The 22,151-nt window shown below is 34.5% G+C and overlaps 3 protein-coding genes across 3 annotated transcripts; 1 reads left to right on the top strand and 2 right to left on the bottom strand.

The window, feature by feature from the left end:
• The first annotated feature begins 374 nt into the window (after nucleotides 1–374).
• On the top strand, nucleotides 375–9,033 carry LOC147283750 (Chaperone DnaJ-domain superfamily protein). Its single transcript, XM_086244258.1, has 7 exons — nucleotides 375–793; nucleotides 1,659–1,688; nucleotides 3,342–3,449; nucleotides 4,384–4,471; nucleotides 7,489–7,798; nucleotides 7,918–7,972; nucleotides 8,819–9,033. Exons 1-7 carry the CDS (start codon nucleotides 659–661, stop codon nucleotides 8,891–8,893), a joined length of 801 nt encoding a protein of 266 aa, XP_086100384.1. The 5' UTR covers nucleotides 375–658; the 3' UTR covers nucleotides 8,894–9,033.
• A 1,407-nt stretch (nucleotides 9,034–10,440) lies between these two features.
• Nucleotides 10,441–11,475, bottom strand: LOC147283751 (uncharacterized). The gene has a single exon (XM_086245255.1). The coding sequence runs from the start codon at nucleotides 11,299–11,301 to the stop codon at nucleotides 10,717–10,719; it is 585 nt and encodes a 194-aa protein (XP_086101381.1). The 5' UTR covers nucleotides 11,302–11,475; the 3' UTR covers nucleotides 10,441–10,716.
• Nucleotides 11,476–17,819: 6,344 nt separating this feature from the next.
• On the bottom strand, nucleotides 17,820–20,551 carry LOC147283752 (trihelix transcription factor DF1-like). The gene is made up of 2 exons (XM_086245339.1): nucleotides 20,039–20,551; nucleotides 17,820–19,599 (listed from the first exon to the last, which is right to left on the bottom strand). Exons 1-2 carry the CDS (start codon nucleotides 20,299–20,301, stop codon nucleotides 18,177–18,179), a joined length of 1,686 nt encoding a protein of 561 aa, XP_086101465.1. The 5' UTR covers nucleotides 20,302–20,551; the 3' UTR covers nucleotides 17,820–18,176.
• Nucleotides 20,552–22,151: the final 1,600 nt, after the last annotated feature.

Here is a 22,151-nt window from a genome sequence, read left to right on the forward strand (position 1 = left end):
ATATTTTTTTTAACTTTTTTTTTATTTTATCCTTTATTGCAAAAATATGATAAAATCACCCAGATCCATTCGGTGGTCACCTACTGAAATATCCACCAATGTTCGGCAGATAAGTGTCGAATAAATACAAATATTTCGACAGATAACTGTCGAATGCCTTTTTCATTTCCATTCGGTAGTTATCCATCGAATAATTCACCAATGTTCAGCAGATAACTGTCGAATAACCATAAATATTTCGGTAGATAACTGTCGAATGACCCGACGAACAAAATTCAAATTTTTTGTTTTAAGGGTAAAGTTGGAATTTTGAAATAGAGTGGTCAACTCAGCAATTTAGGGTGGTCGGAATAGCACTCTGCCTATCCCAAATTTGCATCTCTACTTTCAGACCTTACCCCTAACCTGTGAAAGCGCAAACGTCGGAGGAGAGACTAGAGAGAGATGATATCGGCCGCGCTGGCCTCAAAGATTCGAAGAAGAGTAATTGTGGTCAATTTCGTATTTCTCAATGCTTAGATGAAACCCAAACTCCGAGCCACAGAACATGCACCTCCCTCTGCGTGAAGATAGCTCCTTTCCTTAATCCTTATTACAAAGGATATAAAAAAACCAACCTTTGAATCTTAATACTACTTTTCCAGATTACCCTCCATAAATGCAAATACCCGGATGGAGAAACGCCTTGATACTCAAGAATTCATTGATTTCATCAACTTCTATAGCAACCCGTTTTGCTTCATTCCATTCCACTCCAACTTCATGTGAGAAGTGGAAGAACAAATGGAACTTTGTGAGTTACTTTCCTCTGCTCAATTTCTCATTCCAGGAAAGTTTGTACTTTTTCGTAAAATTTTGTATTCATTCTGCTTGTTTGAGGCTTTATTGTAAGACGTTGTTGGGATTATAGTGTTGGAAAACAAAGTGGCCTATTTTCAATAGTATTATGGAAAAGGAAAAGATCAATTTTTTTTTCTTTCTTTTATAAATGCATATCTACAATTGTTTGATTTGTATTTTGAAGATACATTTTTTTGTGCGTGCGAGGGAAAAAATTTCCATGATAAATGCTCCTAGAATCAATAACAGAACTGTTAAAAGAAAAGAGAGCGGCAAAGCTTTCTTATGGAAACACATTATCTAGCAAAAAAAAAAAAGTTTCTTGTGCTTTATTCTTTTGATAGTATAAAGTTCATAATGTCTGACTAATAGCTTGTATTGAGGATGGTTTGTTTTTATTTTTATTACTTTTTTTTTAGGTGGGGATGGGGGTATTTACCACTGCTTAATCAGTTGATACATTCTGAAACTTTGTTTCCCATAATGGCTCTTCACTTTCACCATGCGGTCCATCATCTCACTCAGCTTGTCTTTATAAAAATGCTTTTGCCATTCAGCACTTCATAACTCTGAAGTTGGTTTCATTTGCATAAGGTTTCTTTTATGTGAAACCTTTTGTTTATTTGCTGTCTGTCAGCAAATCTCTTTTTAGGTGTTCTTTTCTCACTTGGTTGCCTCTTAAAAATGGCCCTGATGGAATAACTGACAATTGTTTTGTTTAATCATTTTTTGTTATTATGAATTAACAACACGGTTTTTTTTATTTTTTTTTTATGAGAATGTTTGACGATTCATTTTTTTTTTTTTTTTTTTTGCAGGATGTAAAAAGTGGTCAACAACCATCAAAGGTATTAAGTCTGTGTTAACCTTTTGAATTCTCCTGGAGTATATTGTAAATACATCTAATAGTAGCAAGGTATAGAAGCAAAAAATGACGCTGCAAACAGGACTTTTATCTTTTTCCCCTTTTATGCTCTGATTTTCACATAATAATTCTAGGTGGGAATTGTTAATTCTCGAGTGTTGCTGAAATTTGGTTGTTTGTTTTGAAAAAAAGAAAAGAAACATCCTAAGAACTTCAATTCTCATGAAATATGTAAATTTCAACTCTCACCTTTAACACAAGAATGATAGTTCCCATAATATATCCCTTATAAATATGTGAGTTCCCAAATTCAATCTTTGCTCAAAAAATATTTATCTTAAGGTTGGTTTGAAACACACATTATATTGCAAAAGTATTCTTCCAATTTAATAATGCTATTTTTATCGTATTAATTGAACATGGAATTTTACTTAAAAATATAAAATAATGAAGTAGAAGTTTATTTATATTATGAAATCAATTCACATTATAAGTATATCTAACAAGAATTTGTCAGCTCCAATAATTAATGGCTTACAAAAGTTATAACCCCAAGAATTAGAAATTTTCAAGATTTGAACACATTTAAAAAAAAAAAAAAAAATTAGAAACTCTCAAGATATGAATTTATCGACTAAAGAACAAACTCTCATTTATGGCATTATGATGTTTAATGATTAATTTTGAAAGAAAATATATAGGTTTGGCGTCTACCTATTTGGGTTGGTCCATGAGACTAAGGGAACATAAGCATTCTCAATCTGTGTTTTGATAGTAGGCCAAGTTGTGCTAGATGTAGACACTTCTCAAACAGACCATTTACAAGGAGGAGAGAGAACAACCATGCACGTTTAAAATTCTTAAACATGTAACATTAATATATTCTGGTGCTGGTGTAATATTTGATTGACTATTTTTCTTTTTTCTGATTTCTTGCAAACAATACATTCTTATGCTTCAATTTCTTTTAATTGCTAAGTTTATTATAGCTTGAAAAATTAATATTTCCCCTCAACCTCTTAGCTACAAATTTCATTTTAGCTCCTGGTTGGTCTCATTTTTTCTTTTTCAAGAAGCAAATGCATTCTTATCATGTGGTATTTTTCCTTCGTTCTTTCACCCCATGTTATGAAATGTGGTGCATGCCTTGTTATCATCCACATTGAGCAGTCCTAACTTTACCCTTTTTTTTTTTATAGATAAATTTTAATAGAATCTGTTGGTCTTTAACCTCTAAAATTTTATTAGCTATCAAGCCTTTAATTCATATGAGTGTACAGCATAATCTGAATTTCAAGTTAAACAGGTTATACAAAGATTATATTAAATTTAGATGTGCATTTTTATTACCTTATTTCTTGTAATAAATGGTAAGCTCTTATAAAGCAAGGGACTGCTCTCTTTTATGGTTGTTCCAAACTCTTCTACTCAATCATGAGTCTGTTTCTCTTCAGAAAGAAATCAAGAGTCTGTTTCTCATAAAATAAAATAAAAAAATCAGGAGTCTGTTTCACTGCAAAGTGTCAGTTTGTCTCTGTCTCTGTGTTCTTTATAATTTTTCTAAATCAAAGCATCTCTAACATTTTTTGGCCAAAAAAAAAAAAAGCATCTCTAACATTTGAAATATGTAATTCAGACTTACATCAGATATGCAACACGTCAGAAGCGTGCTGATGCAAAAAAAGCCTTGAAAAACCTCCTCTTCAACAGTGGGTCCTGTAGAATTCCATTTCAGGGCGTTCAGGTAGAATGATCCGATTGCTTTTTGTTTTCACTACCATGATGTAATCCCTAAGTTACTATTTAACACAACTTGGCTAAATTCTATTGTTTGTGCACATTATATTAAATTGAGGTTGTGCATGCACCATGCAATTGAATGTGCTATTTTTGTTGCATTAAATTAAAATCTTAATTTGTGTTCGTGTTGTGCGTCTTTTATATTAAATGTTCTTGGAGGATAATTTTGAACATTAATTTCTTATTGAATGGTCTTCTTGTATATACCTTGGTTTTGTATAGGTACGAGGTATACATGATTTAAGTGAGGCCATTGGAAAAGATATCTCAAAAATAGTGATGAGAAAATTTAAAATTATGTTGATTCTAGAACGTAAGAATCCTATGTCCTCAGTCATGATGATAGATCCTAATTTTTTCAATGAAGACGTCCTGAAGACCGTTCCTGAAGACGTTCTTGTGTCTTGTGGTTTCTTGATCTTAAATACAGATTATATGTACCAACGAGGGTTTAGTCGAGTGGTTAGGCCCATGGTTTGCTCCCATGTGGTCTGAGGTTCGATTCCTCAAAGGCACCTATATAGCTATTTGCTAGAGTTTCCTGCCTCACAATGTTTCTAGGGTATGGCGGGGGCCCCAAGCTTCAAAGCCGGGTCTGCTTGAGGGTTTCTGGGTATCAAAAAAATAAAAAAATTATATGTAAAACACTGGAGCCATCAAAATTAAGAAATTCCCACATGCACTTTTAGAGTTTCAGTTATCTAGCTCTTCATATTATGTGTTTCAAATTCCAGTACCTTTATCCCATTATGTTTCATAGGCAGAACCATGTACCTCTTGTGCTTCACTGATTTCTCTGGACTATATCTTGCTTTTGGTCAAAACTGCTGTTACTTTTTCATGTACAGATCTTTGGTTTGTTTTTCACTGTTAATTAGGATGAAGATGATTCAGGTAGCCCTCCTAAGAAACATAGATCGAAATCTTCTCGACATGCTGAGAAATCTCGCCAAAAGAAAATGAAAGGTGAGCTTTTCTTATTTTTCTTTCCCAGGCCTTTCCTTTTAATATTCTTTTCTCTAATATCTATGTTTACTGTATTTTATAATTTTGATTATTTTTACAATTTGTCACCTAAATCATGTTCTGAATTCAATGGGTTCAATAAACTCCCTGCACTAGTTCGTTTTGGGTGACCAAATCTAGAAGACCAGAACTACCCTTAACAGTTTGTGTAGCCATAATAGTTTATATTGATGACGATCTGTTGACTTTGTATACCATTCTGTTGTACATAAATGATCATAGATCCATTGCGGTCTTAAAAATATATAATGATGGAAACATCTATCCTAGTTGCTATCTCTTTACTGATTACACCATATGTACTGCTTTTGGGCAACCCTCTAAACAACTAAGAGATCCTTTCAAGGAACACAAGGACTAGTGGCCTGTACTTTCTTCATATTACTTTGCCTGCATCTGATGAGCTATGCATATATATATATATATTGTGCTATTGTTTCCTAAATTTCAACAATCAGGTCAAGAACCAAGATTATCTTTGAAAGTTTAAATGATTAGAACTCCTATTTTTCTGTAATGGTAAAAGCCGGATGATGCCTTCAGCAAAGTAGATATAATTGCACATACGGTTTGTATGAAACCCTGGTGTGGTTATGGCATGCCATTAGAGTCAACACCATGGTTGTAAAGAATATTAAGTATGCCATTTCTTGAACTCAATTTCATGATCCTGTCTATAACACCTACTAACCCTGTCATTGATAAATTTTATTCCAGGATGAATACATAATAGACATATGAAATCTGTCGACCTCATTATGTGGTCCATACAAATGTGTTAAATCAAGTAGATATTACTGTTGAATTCTATGGGGAAAAACTCAATGGTGTTAGTCATAGTGGTCCTGCAACAATGAAAAATATGCTAGATTTGCTCAGTTTGGTTATATTTTGGAATTAGATTCTGCTACTTTGAATTAGAATGGTGTTTTATGTAGCGGTTCACGGGATTGGATTACTTTTGGCATATGCTTCCTTTGCTTTCCCCTTCTTCTTTGAACATGCTTGTCATGGTGTGATCTTGTTTGAAAAAATATGTTTCTCGTTCTTTTGGTTTACTTAATAGTTAATAGATGTATTGAATGGCATTATAAATGTGCTACTACATACATATTAAAAAAAAAAGTGGATTAAGTAGTTGAACCTACAATACGTTTCTTGTTATAATGTGTGTTGACATGAGAGATACACTGAGAAGCATAAATATAGATATGTGGATATGTGGGATGTTTATAATATGGATGACCTGTGTAGGATATGTGGATAGCTCTTGGGGCACATATGACAGATATATGCTATATAAATATTGTGTAATAACTTCTAGTAATCTAATCTTACAATCTTATATGTAAAAAATATATATGATTTATAGTCATATTTTATGGGGAGGCGATTTTCACACTCCACTTTTCTCCTTCTGCACTCCTTTTATTTTTATTTTTTTTTACATCTTTTTATTATTTATATTTCCAAATCTACCCTCTTTGTTACATTCTCTCACCTCAAGAATTCACTTTCAAAGCCACCCACAATTTCTTCCTCGGATCCTCCACACGCTATGCTTTAATCCTCTCCTTGAATCTCCTTCACTTGCAAATATCTAGTCACCATCAAAACACCATTACCGTCATCTCTCTGCCATCAAGGGCAACTTAAACCCACTCCTTCACTCTCCAATTTGATAACAAATCAACACACTAAAATCACTCATTTGGGTTTTCTTTTTCACCATATTTGTTTAGACCGCCGTCTGCCGAAACTGGCATATGATGTACCTTGACTGTACTCCCAAGGTTTTAGAGCAACTTTGCATAAGGGAACTCCAACAATTATCTTTATTATGTTTTCAATTAATTATGTCTTGAAATGAATAACAATCCTTTTTCATGGGATACAAAAGCAACTAAGTTGGTGAAGGCTTTTTATGTTGGTCAACGCTTTGGAATACCTGTCATGAATAATATCATTTGATTGAGATTACAAGCCAGCAATATAATTAGTCAGCTCTGATAGGGATATTGCTTTTTTATTTTTGTTGAAAAATTCCATTTTTTCTTGATTAGATAACAAATAGAAATAAATTGAAAGAGGAGTTGATTCCTGGTTTGGGTTGCAAAACAAGAGCAGGTGTGGGTCTTATTTCTCCTCTCCCAAAAGCCCCCTTTTATTTTCTCTTTTATTTGGTTCTAGCAGTCCTCTATTTGAAAGGAAATAAATTATCATGGTCTATGATTGTGACTTGTGAGAGAAGAGAGAGAAAAAAGGGGAAGAATATGAGAGAGAATGGAGTGCAAAAGATAAAAAGATGAAGGAATTTAACAATTCTTCAGGTGAAGTGAGAGAATAACAAAGAGAGTAGATTTGGAAATACAAGTAATAAAAAGATATAATAAACAATAAAAAAAGAGTGCAGAACTGCAGATGGACAAAAGTGGAGTGCAAAATTGTCTCCCATTTTATATTGTATTATCATAAACCCTTCCTATGTTTTCAATTGAAGTTGTAAATCTCTACCATACACAAAATAGTCTAATAACTGAGGTGTACTGTGTATGTGACATGTACTTGGTAAGGTAACAGCATATCAGATGCATTTCTGAAATTTTCTTTTGGTACGGAATAGGAAAGCTGCAATCCCAAATTTAAAGTTTCTTGAAGAACTTGAATGTTTATGAAGTAAGGGAGTGCCATGAAGTAATTTAGCCAATATGGACTTGATACAAATATAGCACTCTTCTAAAAGAATCATAAAAATATCTGACATCTGCTCTCATGTAAGATTGTTCAGAAACCTTATAGATATGGTACTGATCTTATTGTGAAAAACACACGAGACTTTAGGTAGAAAGTAATAACCCCATCTGTTTCTCTTCTGGGTAATGGTTTAAAAAAGGGTTATGATTTGCCCACATTATTTGCATCCTAACAAAGTTTATGGTTCTTTGTTACATGTTCAGGCAAGTACAAAAAAGAGAGTTTCTCAGAGGACTATGACAACAATCCTGAGAAGATCTTTCATGCAACATTTGGCGAGAGATGGTACACCTGGTCTTTTAACTCACGGCATGACCCTTCTCTTCAAGATTCAGCTTATGGATTTGAGTGGAGAGATCATTCGAGCTGGACAAATAGAAGTAAAAGATGGGAGAATAATAGTGATATGGAATCTGATGATGAATCATGTGCTAGTATAGGATCATGTTCTGATAGAGAAACTCTTGGTCTGCCTCCAACAGGTCCTTTAAAGATTGAAGATGTTAAAAAAGCGTAAGCTCAGTACTTTCGTTCATATTTTAGTAGGAAGCAAGAATCTGCACAAAGTTCCTGAACTTTAGTTTCTATTATGCCATTGTTTTTATGTTTAAACTTCTGATTTCTTCTGGCAGTTTTCATTTATCGGCTTTAAAATGGCATCCTGATAAGCATCAAGGCTCTTCGCAGGTCAGTTCTTAATCTTTTGAACTTTCACTAAATTTTACTTCTTAAATACTCTTGAATGCTAAGCCCTCTTAAAAGAATACCACGTTCTTTGAACTTGCATGCTCAACATTCTTTTAGGTTTGGTTATAGTCCCTTGTGACAATTATTTTCAATCATCATCATGTGTTCATTAAACTTAGTAGACTCAGCCAATTTCTAGAGTGAAACTGCCTTTTTTGTGTGGATGTGGCTAGCTTGAAAACAAAAAGGCTGCTTGTAAAACTGATATGCCAGTTTGTAGAAAGCTTTGATATATATGGAATGAGTGTTAATACTAGTTACTCCCTTGGAACTCGTTAATATTTAATTACAAACAAGACCAACAATTCACATACCTTTAATTTGGTTTATTTAAAGTGATTGATGACTTTTCACCTTTTCAGCTAGCCAGATAACACTGGTAAATTAAATATAAGAAAGATACAAATACCATGTTCATGCTTCAGTGGATACTGTTAATTGGACGTACAATTGAAGAAAATGAAGAATTTGCAAAGAAAAATCTTATCAGTAACTGCAATGCCACAGAAATGAGACTGAAATATTCTTCTCATTCTTTTGAATAATCAAATGTGTTAGACTCATATATACAATTGGAGCAAGCCAACTGAAGCATGACTAACCGAACTATAACAAATTTATAGCCAAGCATAACAAATTCCTATATTCTGCTGTGTGTTCTAGTTTCTCTTGCTTCTGATGAGCATGATTTCTAAATTGGTTTTTTATTTAATCCGAGTTTTGTAATTTATCTGTTTCATTGCTTGGTTTTAAAACTGATTATAAGATATTTGTGCATCTGTGCAGTCAATGGCCGAAGAGAAATTTAAACTTTGTGTAAATGCTTACAGCTCTCTCTGCAATGCGCTATCCCCAGCATGAGCCTTAGTTTCAAAAGGTTCTGGTTTGAACACTAATGGCTCTTATGGGTTCTCAATTCTAATGGAGCTCTAATGTTGGGTGTATCATGAACTATATTTTTTTATTCATCCAATTTTTATTAATATCATGTACTTAATCCATGACTAGAGTTTGTTTTGGCTAGTTATTGACATACCATCATATTTAATATTGAGAAATCTATATTTAGTAGTCATAAGATAATTAGTTAACAACGAAACATAAAAGTATAAAGGTTCCTAAAATTACTCACAATTCACCAAAGTTTAATTCCTCCTTCAACTCAAAAAGTAAAATAAAAAGAGAGAAAAAAATGGTTTTATGTTATATGGTGACTATTAATTTTCTTTATCAATAGAAAAAATTATATAAATTTACTTAAAAAACAGTAAAAGAAAAAACAATTGAATTCACATTCAATGCGCAGTCCAGCCTTCAGGGACCAGCGTTCGGTCCCCCCGTCGCATTAATTGCTCAAGCCCATCATCATCATCATCATCAGATTCCATTCACCACTCACGTGTTTGATTAATTTCAAAATTCAAATTCAAACAGTATTCAAAAATAGAAAATTACAAAAAATTTAATAAAAATTTTAATATTACAAATAAGTTAATATAAAATTTTTTATCTCATATTACTAAATTGTATATTTTGAGAAATTACATTTTAGTCAATGATCCAGCCAAATTTATATCCACTTGATGATGTAATATATTTTAGTGCATTAGAAAATACCAATTTGCTCATCCTTTTTAGTTTATGAAATAGAAATAAAGTGCAAAGTATATAAATGAGATTTAGGGTTTAAAAATAGAGTTTAAGATTTAAAATTATGGTTCTAGAGCTTATGGCTTAGGGTTTAAGTCTCTGCCCAAAACCCGAGAGCTATCATGCATGTTTGGACTCATATGAATTCATATATTTAGCCGTTTTGATACGTAACAATCAAATACAAACCTAAATATGAATAATAATGTATGTTTATTAATTTATTGTAATTCATATTTTTTATTTTGATAAATAATGACTAAAATAAAATTATGAAAAAAAAAAAAGCATTAATTAAAATGTAATTGTGAAATGTTTTATTGACTTGTATGTAATTAGCACATTCAAAAATTTTCTAAAAAAAAAAGAGGTATTCAAAAATTGTTAATAAACTTTGTGTAATCTTGTTTGTACTCAAATTTCTATTTTAAATTTAAATATTAAATGATGTGACAGTGTACTGTGTACGTTAGAGTGTTTTACTTGTAAATATATGAATTCAGAATGAGTCCAAAGACTCCAGACATGCATGAAACAATGTCACTATTTCGGTGCTCAATTGGAAAGTATTGAGTCAATTTCCCCATCAAGAGAGAATGAAAAGGTCCCAACACTACTCCAAAGAAAAGTGAAAAGAGAATGAAAAGGTCCTAACACTACTCCAAAGAAAAGGCATTCATTTTTCTTTCTAGGTAGAAAAAATAAAAGGGACATCTCAGCAAAAGAAGAAACATAAAGAAAGATGAGTGAATGTCACTTTTGGGGCAAACTTATGGCTTTCTAGCTCAATCAAACCTTGTATAGTTGTATGGATATATAATCTAGATTCTAGCAGATGATGATTGTAGTCAAGCTTAACAGTTATAACAATTCAGATCCTAAACATTATGTCAAATTTGACAAAAAGTAGCAACAAATTTTCAAATCTTAAAAATCAATAAATATGGCACCAAACCCATCCCTTAATTACTCATATAACATCTACTCTCTACTAATTTCTCTCTCAAAAAAAAAAAAAAAAGAAAAAAAGAAAACTAAAAACAGAGGAGAACAACAGAGGAAGAGACCATGAAGCCATAGATGAGGATCAAGAAGCCAAAATGCAAAGCCCAGTTCCTCTTGAACTTACCAAAGTAACTCTCGGGAGGCTCCTGATAATGAATCTCGAAATCATTATCAGCAACCCCATCATCAAAGTCCCCACCGCCATTGCCATTGCTATTGGCACTACTCAGCCTCAGCTTCATCTCCCTGAGCTTCTCAGTGGCCAACCCAAGTGTGAGCTTGTGGCAGCGCCTCTGGTACTTGAACCCATTGATGCAGCGCAAGGTCTGAGCCACCGAGACGTAGAAGGTGAGGTGGGCAAGGGAGAGGAGGATGATGGGGACCCAGCAGTGGCGGCATTGGAGCCTGGAGGACTGGGCCTGGGCCAAGAACATGAGGCCCAAGAAGATGAAGAAGAGCTGGAACAGCTTGTGGAGCTCTTTCTTTTGGAGGTCTATGGACCTCTTCTTCTCGAGGGTCTTCTCGAAGTGGAGCTGTATGATGGTGTTTAGAGCTTGCAGAGCTGTCTCCTTCGGGATTGCTGAGTGGTGGTGACGGGTTTCGTAGTCTGCCATTGATAGGCGGCTGGAGCTTCACTCTCACTCACTCTGAGGTTGAGAAACAGAGAGAGAGATCTTACCTTAGCCTGTGGTTTGGGACTTGGTCACTGAGTTATGGCTCGGATCTCAAAAAAGTTTTTATCTTTTTTACTTTGACTCAAGTACTCAACGAACCAAAGACGCTGACAAGAAAAAACAAAAAATGAACCAAAGAAAGACGAGGAGAAATAAAACAAAGGGTTAATTATTTTGGTCCACATTGTTTGGTTTTTGTTGTTTTTTTGGTTCTTGTTTCATTGTGAGTTCATGTAGTTTAAAGTTTGTTAGTTGATTCTTTGTAGTTATCATATTTTTTTACAATCAAAGTCTAAAATTTAATTTCGGGCAAACTTTTGCTTTGGTCAATGTAGGAGTTTAACGGTTCAAGTTTTATAATCGTTTAGCCTCTAAACTTCAAATCTAACGTTACACATAGTTTTTATATGAAAATTTCATCTAAAATTTGAATGAGATTTAAATTTTAGACTTAATTGTAGTAAAAAGAAAACTATGGGGACTTGATTGAAAATGTTGAAATAACGGAGACTCAAGTAAAATAAGAGACAAACTATGTGATTTTGTAATGCTTTACCAATGAACTATTCTATGTGTCCTAAAATGCCCCATCAATGGCCATGCTTACCCTACCCAAAACTATTGGATTTTATGCATTCATACAACAGTATTTTAAAAAAGCTTATTCACATCATTGTCCCCTATAAGATACATTTTTTCTCACTTTGTCCCATAAAACTTAAATCTTCTCAAATTGCCACCTGAACTTCACACAGTTGTTGCAAAAAACTCTATGCCGTCAACACTATCAATTTTTCCGTTAAAATAGCTGACGTGACACCTATATGACATGAGTGAAACCCTTTTTTAGTTATGTAAGATCCATGTGAACAAAAAAAAATAATAAAAAACAATTTTTAAACTAAAAAATAATAAGATTCATGTCAATTTTTTATAATTTTTTTTGTACACATGGATCTTACATAACTAGAAAAGGGTCTCACTCATGCCATATAGGTGTCACGTCAGCTTTTTTAACGGAAAAATTGACAGAGTTGACGGCATAGGGTTTTTTGCAACAACTGTGTGAAGTTCATGTGGCAATTTGAGAAGATTTAAGTTTCATGGGGTAAAGTGAGAAACAATGTATTTTACAGAGGGCAATGGTGTGAATAAGCCTTTTAAAAACACACAATAGTTTTTAAAATTTTGTTATGTAAGTAGTGTCGTCTATTCATATTATTGTAGTAGTGTCACTAGTTGGCCTCCTAAGGCCTTCTACAACAATAAAACCCAAACACAAACCCAAAAACCCATTTTAAGCATCAAATAGTGTCAAAAATTTGGATTTGGATATCAGCAACACCAATGGTGCTATAACCCAAAATGGGTTTCACTATTCTCCACCAATTTAATTTATGTATAAATTTGATTAAATGTCCATTAAATTAAAATTTATAATTTTTTTATTATGAATATTGTATCATTGTTAATATTTTAATTAGCTCTTCAACATGATACTAATATTAATATATTAATATAATTTTTTAAAATCATAAAAACATTACATACACTAAAATTTATTCTATTTCACAATACGAATGAAAAACAAATACACAACTTAACGATAAATAACACATAAACGAAAAAATACTGGCTACTCAACCAAATACTAGAATGAAGATATAAATAGAACTACAACAACGACGATCTTCAGTGGTTCCCACGGGTTGAGGGCGACTCACGGTCGTTCACGTAAACATTCTTATAATTAAAAGAATATGAGATATTTGCTTTGGCTTCACAATTGAGGCATGGTTGAATGTCCTTCCAGCAAGTGCATGGAACTGGGCTTGGGTCTTTGGGGATTGGGAGTCTTAGGTCCTGCTTTACACAATAGTGCCACAGTGGCCTATTTCCTTCACGATCGCAAAAAAAATATTGCGACATTGGGAGGCTTTGAAAGTAGTTGGTACAAACCTTTCAATTTGGATTATAATCATCAGGACCATCACACTTACACAAGATCAAATCGAGGTCTTGGCCGTTGGCCTTTCAATTTGGGGAAAAAAGAGCCTTTGGCCTTTCAAACTCAGCCGGCCATCTGCAATGGACAAGAAATCTCCACCATCCTTCAATGTGTATTCATATTTTCATCTGCATCAGTACACTGGCCCCACTTGCAGGGATTGTGTCGGTTGCTCTCCATCAAATGACAGACTCACATAGTGGGTCGAAAAAGCTTTTTGGGTTTGGGTATATTGGTCACCCAGATATGGGTTTCTGTTTTGGCTTTTGGGTATAAATGGGTATACTATTCCGGCCCATTGGTGTTCGAAAAACCCATAATACATCCAAAATGGGTTATAGCTTACCTTTCCGATGACCATTGTGGAAGGCCTAAAGGCTACATGATCAAACTCATGCAAAAAGTGATGCAATTGTCCAAAAAAAATAAAGAAATTAAATATGAACAACAAAGGTATGATGTAATTCAATGGGAGCATCACCGACTAGACTAACTTCAAGATTAAAAACAACAACGAATATGATAGGCATTTAGATTAAAGAAAAGGAAACAAGAATTGCATTATCACTTGAAATTAGAACAATCAACGTTGCATAAAAAGTAAAGAACAAAACCTAATCGATATCACAAGCCTTTGGAAGGATGATGGCAAAGCTACAAAACCTAGTGAACTTAAAACTAAAGCTACGAAAAAACTAGAAGCACTTAGAACGGAAGCAACAAAGAAAACTGAAAGCAATAGAACTTATGAGTTTCTTGAGACTTGAAAGCTTTGTAAGCGTTGTGTGTCCATTTCTCTCTTGGATGCTAATATTTATAGGGGTTAGGATACAACCTCAACAATGGGCCATTACTTGGCCTGGAATCCTCTTTAAGTCTCCTAGTTTGGGTAGGATTCGTCCTCCAGGAATATAGTATTTGATCGAATTTGGGGTAGAGAAATGAGACAGAGACATAGAGAGAGAGAGAGAGAGAGAGAGAGCCAGAGAGATGTAGAGTGATCGAGGAGAATAGAAGAGAAGGAGAATGGAAGAAGAAAAGAATAGAAGAGAGGAATGGAGAAAAGAACGGCGCACAAAGAAAAGGAGGGCAGGAAGAAAGATAATGTAGGTCTGAAATAGCAGTGCTAATATAGTAAACTTTTTTAATGAAAAGATTGTACACTGGTTTTTTTCTATTTCTTTCGTGTACACAATGGTCACAACTTATAATTGTTGTGTAGGCAAAAACCATAAAATTTACCCTACCCAAAACCATTGGATTTCATGCGCGCATTCACACAACGGTATTTTAAAAACTGTTGTGTGGTTAAAATACACAAAAATTTTAAAAAAACCGTTGTATATGTAGTGTTGTCTATTCATATTGTTTGAGTAATGAAATATGAAATTATCTAGTTTAGAAATTTGATATCATGGAGCAGAGTGATCTGAATGTGGAAAAAACTTGTGTCTCTGCTAATCACAATTCCATTTAAACTATTTCCCTCCGAATAGAAATTCTGATGCTTTTACATGTTGATAATATAATTGTCATATATGATTGGATATCTTTACTCCCCTCTGTTGCAAGTTCACATGATTATTATTTTCAAGGAAATGTTGTTAAAAATTTGGTTTAGGCGTGCGCCACATGATGCCTTTTCTTCCATTTTCTAAGATAAATTTTATTCAATAACCCTTTTAAATATCCCTTAGAGGATATTACAGATTTGGTCCACTTATTTTATAACTAGTTCAATTTTGGTCTACGATTTTTTTTTAAGTTTTGTTTTGGTCCACTAATTGTTTCATTTGTTCAATAAAGGTCCAGATTTGTGTCTTTAAATCCTTTGGGTTGTGTTTTCTTCAATTATAATTGAAGTATAAGTTATATTTCATCATTTCTTAATCATAAAAACAAATTTGGAGTATTAGAATCTAAGAGAATTGAGATTGAGTGAAGTTTGAAAAATTGGCAGTTTCGGGTACCCTAATTTGGGGTCAATTTTCTTGAGTTTTAAAACTCCAATTTGAATGATTTTTATATGGTTGTAAAGAAGAAATGCATAACTTTAAAACAAGTATATGTTTGTTGAATTTGGGTGAGATTTGATAGGGTAAAAGGCAGGCTCAATTTGAGAAATAAATCTAGATCTTTATTGAACAAGTGGACCAATTAGTGGACCAAAACAGAACTTGAAAAAAATTGTGGACCAAAATTAAACTAGGTATAAAATAAATGGACTAAATCTGGAATTTCCTCTATCTCTTAAACTTTTTTGACCCATAGTTCCAAATCTTACTTTTATGACCCTTTTTCTTGAAATATCCATAATACCCTCCATGTAAAACCTTTTTTTTTGTTTTTTTTTTTTTCTCTCTTCCCCAGTCAACCACTGCCCCCTTCTCCCCTCTTCCCCAGCCAACCCATCCATCACTCCCTCCCTCTCCAGCTAACCACTACCCCCTGTCCGCCCTAGCCGCCGGCGCCCCCATCCCCCGCTGCTGCAACCAACCCAGCATAATTCAATGAAAAAAAACCCACTTCACCCAGCAAAACCCACAAAAGAAACCCAAAAAATGATTGATTCTTTGAGAGATCAGACCTATCAAAACCTAGCAATGGAGAAGAAAAATATGCAAAATTTTCAGATCTGGGTTTTTGTGTCGACCACAAATTCGACCATCTTTTCTCCTCTTCTGGCAATAGAACATTCCACCAGATCTGATTTTTCAATTTTTTTTTTGTTTTTTCTTTGTTTTTTTTTTTTTTTCCAAATTTGGGTTTGGAGATAAGGGAAGAGAGATAGAGAGAAGATGATGGGTCACTGGTCGGTGCCCACCACCATCCTCCACCGACCTCTCATCTATGTCTCTGTTTCTCTCTCTCTCTCTCTCTCTCTCTCTCTCTCTCTCCCCTTCCCTCCCAACCCATTTAGAGAAAAACTCATATCTGGGTTTTCAAATTTTGTTTTTGTTTTTTCTTTTCATATTTGGGTTGTGAGAGAATGTGAGAGAGATAGAGAGAGGAGATGATGGGTCGTTGGCTAGTGAGAGAGGTTGCTCTCCATGGCTGCTACAGGAAGAAGGTGGAGGAGAGTTTGGCTGCTGCAGCAACTTGTCGAATTTTTGGTCGACACATGGTTGACTGTGGCGACATTTTCGTATATAAAAGGGTATTTTGGTTTGAAAAATACAAAAGGGTCATTATTGTTAGTTTTTAGGGTAGGTATTTAAAAGGGTTATTGAATAAAATTTCTCATTTTCTAACAACAAAGAAAAGCTTTCAGAAATTTGTTATTTAAGCAATTGTATTTTCTGAAGTCCCTTGATTTATCTTGTTTTAATTTAGTAGTTTGTTTATGAATATAGGTCCAAAAGATGAATATTATAATTTCAGTCATGCATTTATGATCAAATTATTTACCTTTTTTTTTTTTGAAAAATTCAGGTGTACCTATTTTTAATTTCTTTTTAAACTTTATTGATCTGCCTTTCTTTGCTGGATTGAGTTACAACTGTTTATTTATACGTTGAACATCCAACTGTTTTTGGCAATTTGCTACGCATATATTGACTGTTTATTTATGACATATGCTTCTCTTTTGTTCATTTTTCAACTGGTTTTGGTAATTTCAAAACAAGTTTAGGCTAATGTTGGCTTTTGCCCTTTTTTTTTTTGGAGGAGATGCATCTGCAATTCTTTTTGAAAGCGTGTAATGTGGCTGATTCTGGAGTTCACTTATATGCTTAAGAAGCACTTTGCTTTTGGAGGGGGAGAGGTGGAAAAATTTGTGTAGTTGTGTATTGAATTCTGATAACAAATTCACATTGCAAATTAAGAAGTCGATCTTCCTATTGGAGAACTTCTCTCAACTGGATGGTAGGAGATTAGCTTGTTGCATTTATGCCGGAGATGCAGTGATGTTGGCTTTGCTTGAAAGTACTACATTTGATGATTTTATTTATCAAGTTGTGTTCTAGGTTCAAGAGTTTAGAATTTAGTTCAACTATTTGTTACAGGTTGTCTTTTCGTCATGACTTTTTCGTCATTAAATTGTTTTTTGTTTTTACCTTATCGCATTTTTTTTAGGGTGATTCTCTCTAGTTGTAACTTGTAGTTGGGTAAAATTTTTGCCCAATTTTGAGTAATTATTAGATTATATGGATACAAAATTTTATGTTGTAAATTGTAAAGAAACCAAGAGCAGGAAAATTTGAGCGATACTCCTTAATGTTGTTTGAAGCATTTAAAAAAAATAAAAAATTTGAGCGTGTAAAGTGTAAACAGTGACAAATGAACAGTGCACCTAAACAGGAGCGAGCTGTTTTAAATTTGGTCTGAGCTTAAATCTTGGGCCAGCTGAATTTAGGCTTAATAATCTTTCTCATTTTAAGCAAGCACCCTAAAAAAAATACATGACAACAAAACAGAAAAGGTTGGAAGAAGAAGGCCCGAGTGATATTAAAAAAAATGCAGCTTTTATTGCAGCACGACCACTGTTACTAGTCTTTATTAATACAATTCAAAGCAACTAACTATTTCCAACCTTTGCACACATGGGGAGTGAGCATCCAAAGCCATATTAGTTTACACACCCCGCCTCCTTTACTCTCTCTCTCTCTCTCTCATATCTATTATCCAACAAAAGATGAAGGTATACATATATTTGTAGATCCCATTTTACACTACAAAAACAAATTTCTCAAAACCAGAATAATGACCCACAACGTTGTAGTAGCCACAAATTTGTGGACCCGACTCTCCTCAAAACTCACGCACACCTGATTAAGCTTTCATAAAGGATTTCTTATGTAGTGTCACCTCAGCTCATAATCACCATTGAAGGATTATCTTCGTCAATTGAAGGATTAACTTCTTCCATTGAAGAAGGATTACCAGCTACAATCCTATAGCCATCTTCATCTCCATTTTCATTATCTCCCTGAATCTGATCAACATTCTCGCTTTCACCATCCACAGTCACGGATTCCGGTTGATGCTGCTCGTCTTGCCTGCCCACCATATGCATTAATAGCTCCTCAGGCTTCAATACATAATTGGAATTAACTTGATTATCATGAACCTTATTAGTCTTCTTATTGTACAAAGCATCAAGCAGGCCAAAATAAGCACATGTCTTTGAATCCTCAGGCCTTCTCTTGTTGCTTTCTTTCAATCTTCTGAAGTACTTGTTTATGTTCTCCCACTTCTCTTTACACCTCTTGGCACTTCGGTCGTAACCAAGCTTTTTCATGGCTGCTGAAATCTCCTCCCACAAAGGCCCTTTAGGTCCATTTTCTTGATACTGCAAATCAAAATTAGATCTGAGCCGAATCAAAGCTTCAACTTCATCTTTAGGCCACCGGGAAGAGCTCATATGCATCAAATTTCTGCCATTATTCTTTTCTTGCTTATCCATGTGCATATGCACAAGATTTGCACCATCATTCTGTTCTTGCTCGTCCATATATGTGTCAGCCAAAATTGGGTTATCAGGAAAGTTCACTGAGGATGGTTGCTCTGGCAATTGCACTGAGGATGGTTGCTCAGGCAATTGCACTGAGGATGGTTGCTCTGGTAATTTCACTGAGGATGGTTGCTCTGAAAATTGCATTGAGCATGCCTGCTCTGGCAATTGCACTGAGCCTGCTTGTTCTGAAAACTTCTGCAAAAATGCAAGAACAGCAGCATCCTTTGCAGCTGCAATTGACCTCTCATGAACTAGTAGCTCTCTTTCTCTCTTAATCCTAGCCAATTCTTGCATCTTCCACGCCTCTTCCCTCGCTATCCGATCTTGTTCATACTTCTCCAACACCTCTACAAACTTGTTCTGTAAATTCTCTTGCTTGTCTATTACTTTCTTCATCAACCTCTCAAAGAAGTCAGTTAATTTCCTCTTTCTCTTATGTGTGCCTTCAGATTCTTTGCTTGAAGTTGATGTGGTAGAAGTAGAGTTGTCAACAAAACTCGAACCTGGGTGTTGAATGGAAGAACAGGGGATTGCATTGTAAACCACATTTGTTGGGCTTGTTGCTGTTTCTGCTATTGAAGTGTGAATCTCTTCAGCGGGAGGAGCTTCAAAATGGTGGTGGTCTAGAGCCTCTAATTGCTCAAAAAACCTATAAGCCTTGCCATTGGGTCGACCAGACCGCCCTTCTCTAGTCCTTCTGTGGTACTTGTAGATGTTCTCAAATTTTTCCTTGCATTTTTTGGCGCTTCTATCGTATCCATGCTCTCCCATTTTCCTAATAACACAATCCCAAAAAATTCCATGTTGCGCACTTCAATTATACAAACTCCAAAGAAACCAATTGCTAAAATAGTAAATAACTATCGGGGGCGTTTGGTTTTCTATTCAAAAACAGTTTTAAAAAATTTCCTTCTCTATTTCATCTATAAATATCAAAGATGAAAACAAAAAATGATTTTCCAAAAGGATACCAAATGCTGCCTTTGAACATTTTTATCGAAGACCCATTTCACACAATGAGATATTAATGTAAATTATTGACTGCATATGGTATAAGAAAACAAGATATAAAGAAATGAAATTCTGGGTATACAAAGAAACCAACAAAGAATATGAGAGCAACAAAGAAAGCAAAAGACTTTCCTCCATTTTCTTGCAGATTTTCCCAAAGAAGAAACTCAAAGCGAGGTGGAAAAATAAAAAGGAAAACTCACCTGGAAACCTCATCCCAAAGAGGAGCTTTAACACTTGCTTCCTTGAACTCAACATCCATATCGGACCTTATCTTCAGCAAAGCCAAAGTCTCTTGCCGAGGCCACCGGTTACCGGCCCAGTTCCGGAAACCCTGTTCAAGCCCCACTCTCTCTTCCTCTTCAATCCCAACTGAGAGTGACCCACCACCACCGGCAACCTCCTCATTTCTCCGGTCGCTTGAGGCTGTGCTTGGGTTTTCCGGTAAAGTTGAATTTTCAAGCATGAGGTATCTCGGATTTTACAGTTGTACAGCTGAGAGATTTGCTGGGAGAAGAAGGTGAATTTGTGGAGAGCGAGGTAAAGTGAAGGGATGAGATGGGTAAAGGGTAAAATTTGATGGGGGCTCGCTCTATAAGAATTGAGTTTAGGCCTTTTGGGTTCTCAGTTCCCACACTCAACTGTTCTACCATTTTCATTGGGTTATCTAGTCGGTAACAATGGGAAGGTGAATTAGGGTTTTTTTTTTTTTTTTTTTTTTTCTCAGGGTTTTGTGAGAGCTAAAACATTATTTGAAGTCTACAAGAGGAAAAAAAAAAAAAAAACTCATTACTTAAGTCAATGTCTGACCCAAAATATAACAGTGGGTTAAATACAGCTAAGGTTGTGACCAAAAATGAAAAAAAAAAAACAAACAACTAAGGTGGCAGATTTTGATTAGGAGGAGTCAATTTGTTATTCACCTTTGGTTTCACACAGAATTTGTGGACTTTAGAGCAAACATCATGTCTGACTTTTGGTCAAGATAAGTGCGCCCTATTGGATAAGTAGAGGTGAAATATCTGGAACGGAAGGTAAAATTGGAAATTAAGGTTTGAGGAGGTGGAGATTGGGACAAGTGACAACTAGGGATAGGCCTCACCAAAAAGCCCAAGGCCCGAAGCCCACCCGAAGCCCGCCCGGCCCATTAGGCCCGAAGCCCGATTTGGCCCGAAAATTGGGCCGGCCCGGCCCGGCCCGAAAGTCTCTTGGGTTGGGCTTGGGCCATCCCCTTGAAGCCCATGGGCCGCCCGAAGCCCGGCCCGTTTAGGCCCGCCCAAAGTCCGACCCAAAGCCCAATTTGGAAATCATAACATATTTAATAGGTTTTTTGTTTGTTTATTATAATAAATTATTAATATGCTTATTAAGTTATTATATAATACTATAATGTTAGTAAATAGTAATAGTGTAAACTATATAATACCATAAATAATAAAGTAATAAACTTTTAAAATTATATACAACATTACAAGTATAATAAAATATAAATGTATATGTGTATATACAACTTTTATAATACAAGTATAATTAAAGTTATTAAACCACAATCGTCATTTCATTAATTCAACGATCTGAACCGTTCATTTTCTATTTTCATAGTCAAAGATCATCCTTACAAAAAATCGGTTAAATCGGAATTTATCTACCCATTCGATTATCATTAGAAAAACCACGATCGTTCATTAATTCGACCACCGTTACATTTAGAAAAATCACTTTTACATCTTCGATTAAGCTAATTTTTTGCAAGAATTCTCTTTGAGTGGAGAACTAAAACTTGAACGGTTCGGATCGTTGAAAACAAGATCGATATGTGAGCTTCTACATATAAATACACTTGAAGAGTATAATTCTAATAACTTTCCCGTTGAAACCTTATTGTTTCCATAATTATGAAGACCACAACGTGATTTCAACAATCTGACCTGTTCATTTTCTATGTTCATAGTCAAAGATCATCCGTACAAAAAATCGGCTAAATCGAAATTCATCTACCCATTCGATGATCATTAGAAAAACCACGATCGTTCATTAATTTGACCACCATTATGTCACTTTTACATCTCCGATTGAGCTAATTTTTTGCACAAATTATCTTTGAGTGAGGAACTAAAATTTGAACGGTTTGGATCGTTGACAACACAATTGCATCGTTTGTTTATAAAATTATGTAATAAAATATATAATAATACATATGTACATTTATGTTTTATTATAGTTGTAATGTTGTATATAATTTTAAAAGTTTATTATTTATGGTATTACACTATTACTAACATAATAGTATTATATAATAACTTAATAAGCATATTA

Source organism: Dryas octopetala, chromosome 5 (assembly GCF_963921425.1).
Source record: "Dryas octopetala chromosome 5, drDryOcto1.1, whole genome shotgun sequence".
Classification (NCBI taxonomy): domain Eukaryota; kingdom Viridiplantae; phylum Streptophyta; class Magnoliopsida; order Rosales; family Rosaceae; genus Dryas; species Dryas octopetala.

Excerpts from the sequence above, each read along its gene's own strand:
- LOC147283750 (XM_086244258.1), top strand. The coding sequence starts at position 659 with ATGCAAATACCCGGATGGAGAAACGCCTTGATACTCAAGAATTCATTG. Across the intron at positions 3,450-4,383 it reads TTCCATTTCAGGGCGTTCAG|GATGAAGATGATTCAGGTAG; the intron begins GTAGAATGATCC and ends ACTGTTAATTAG. Across the intron at positions 7,973-8,818 it reads AGCATCAAGGCTCTTCGCAG|TCAATGGCCGAAGAGAAATT; the intron begins GTCAGTTCTTAA and ends GCATCTGTGCAG.
- LOC147283751 (XM_086245255.1), bottom strand. The coding sequence starts at position 11,301 with ATGGCAGACTACGAAACCCGTCACCACCACTCAGCAATCCCGAAGGAG.
- LOC147283752 (XM_086245339.1), bottom strand. The coding sequence starts at position 20,301 with ATGCTTGAAAATTCAACTTTACCGGAAAACCCAAGCACAGCCTCAAGC. Across the intron at positions 19,600-20,038 it reads CTTTGGGATGAGGTTTCCAG|GAAAATGGGAGAGCATGGAT; the intron begins GTGAGTTTTCCT and ends TTGTGTTATTAG.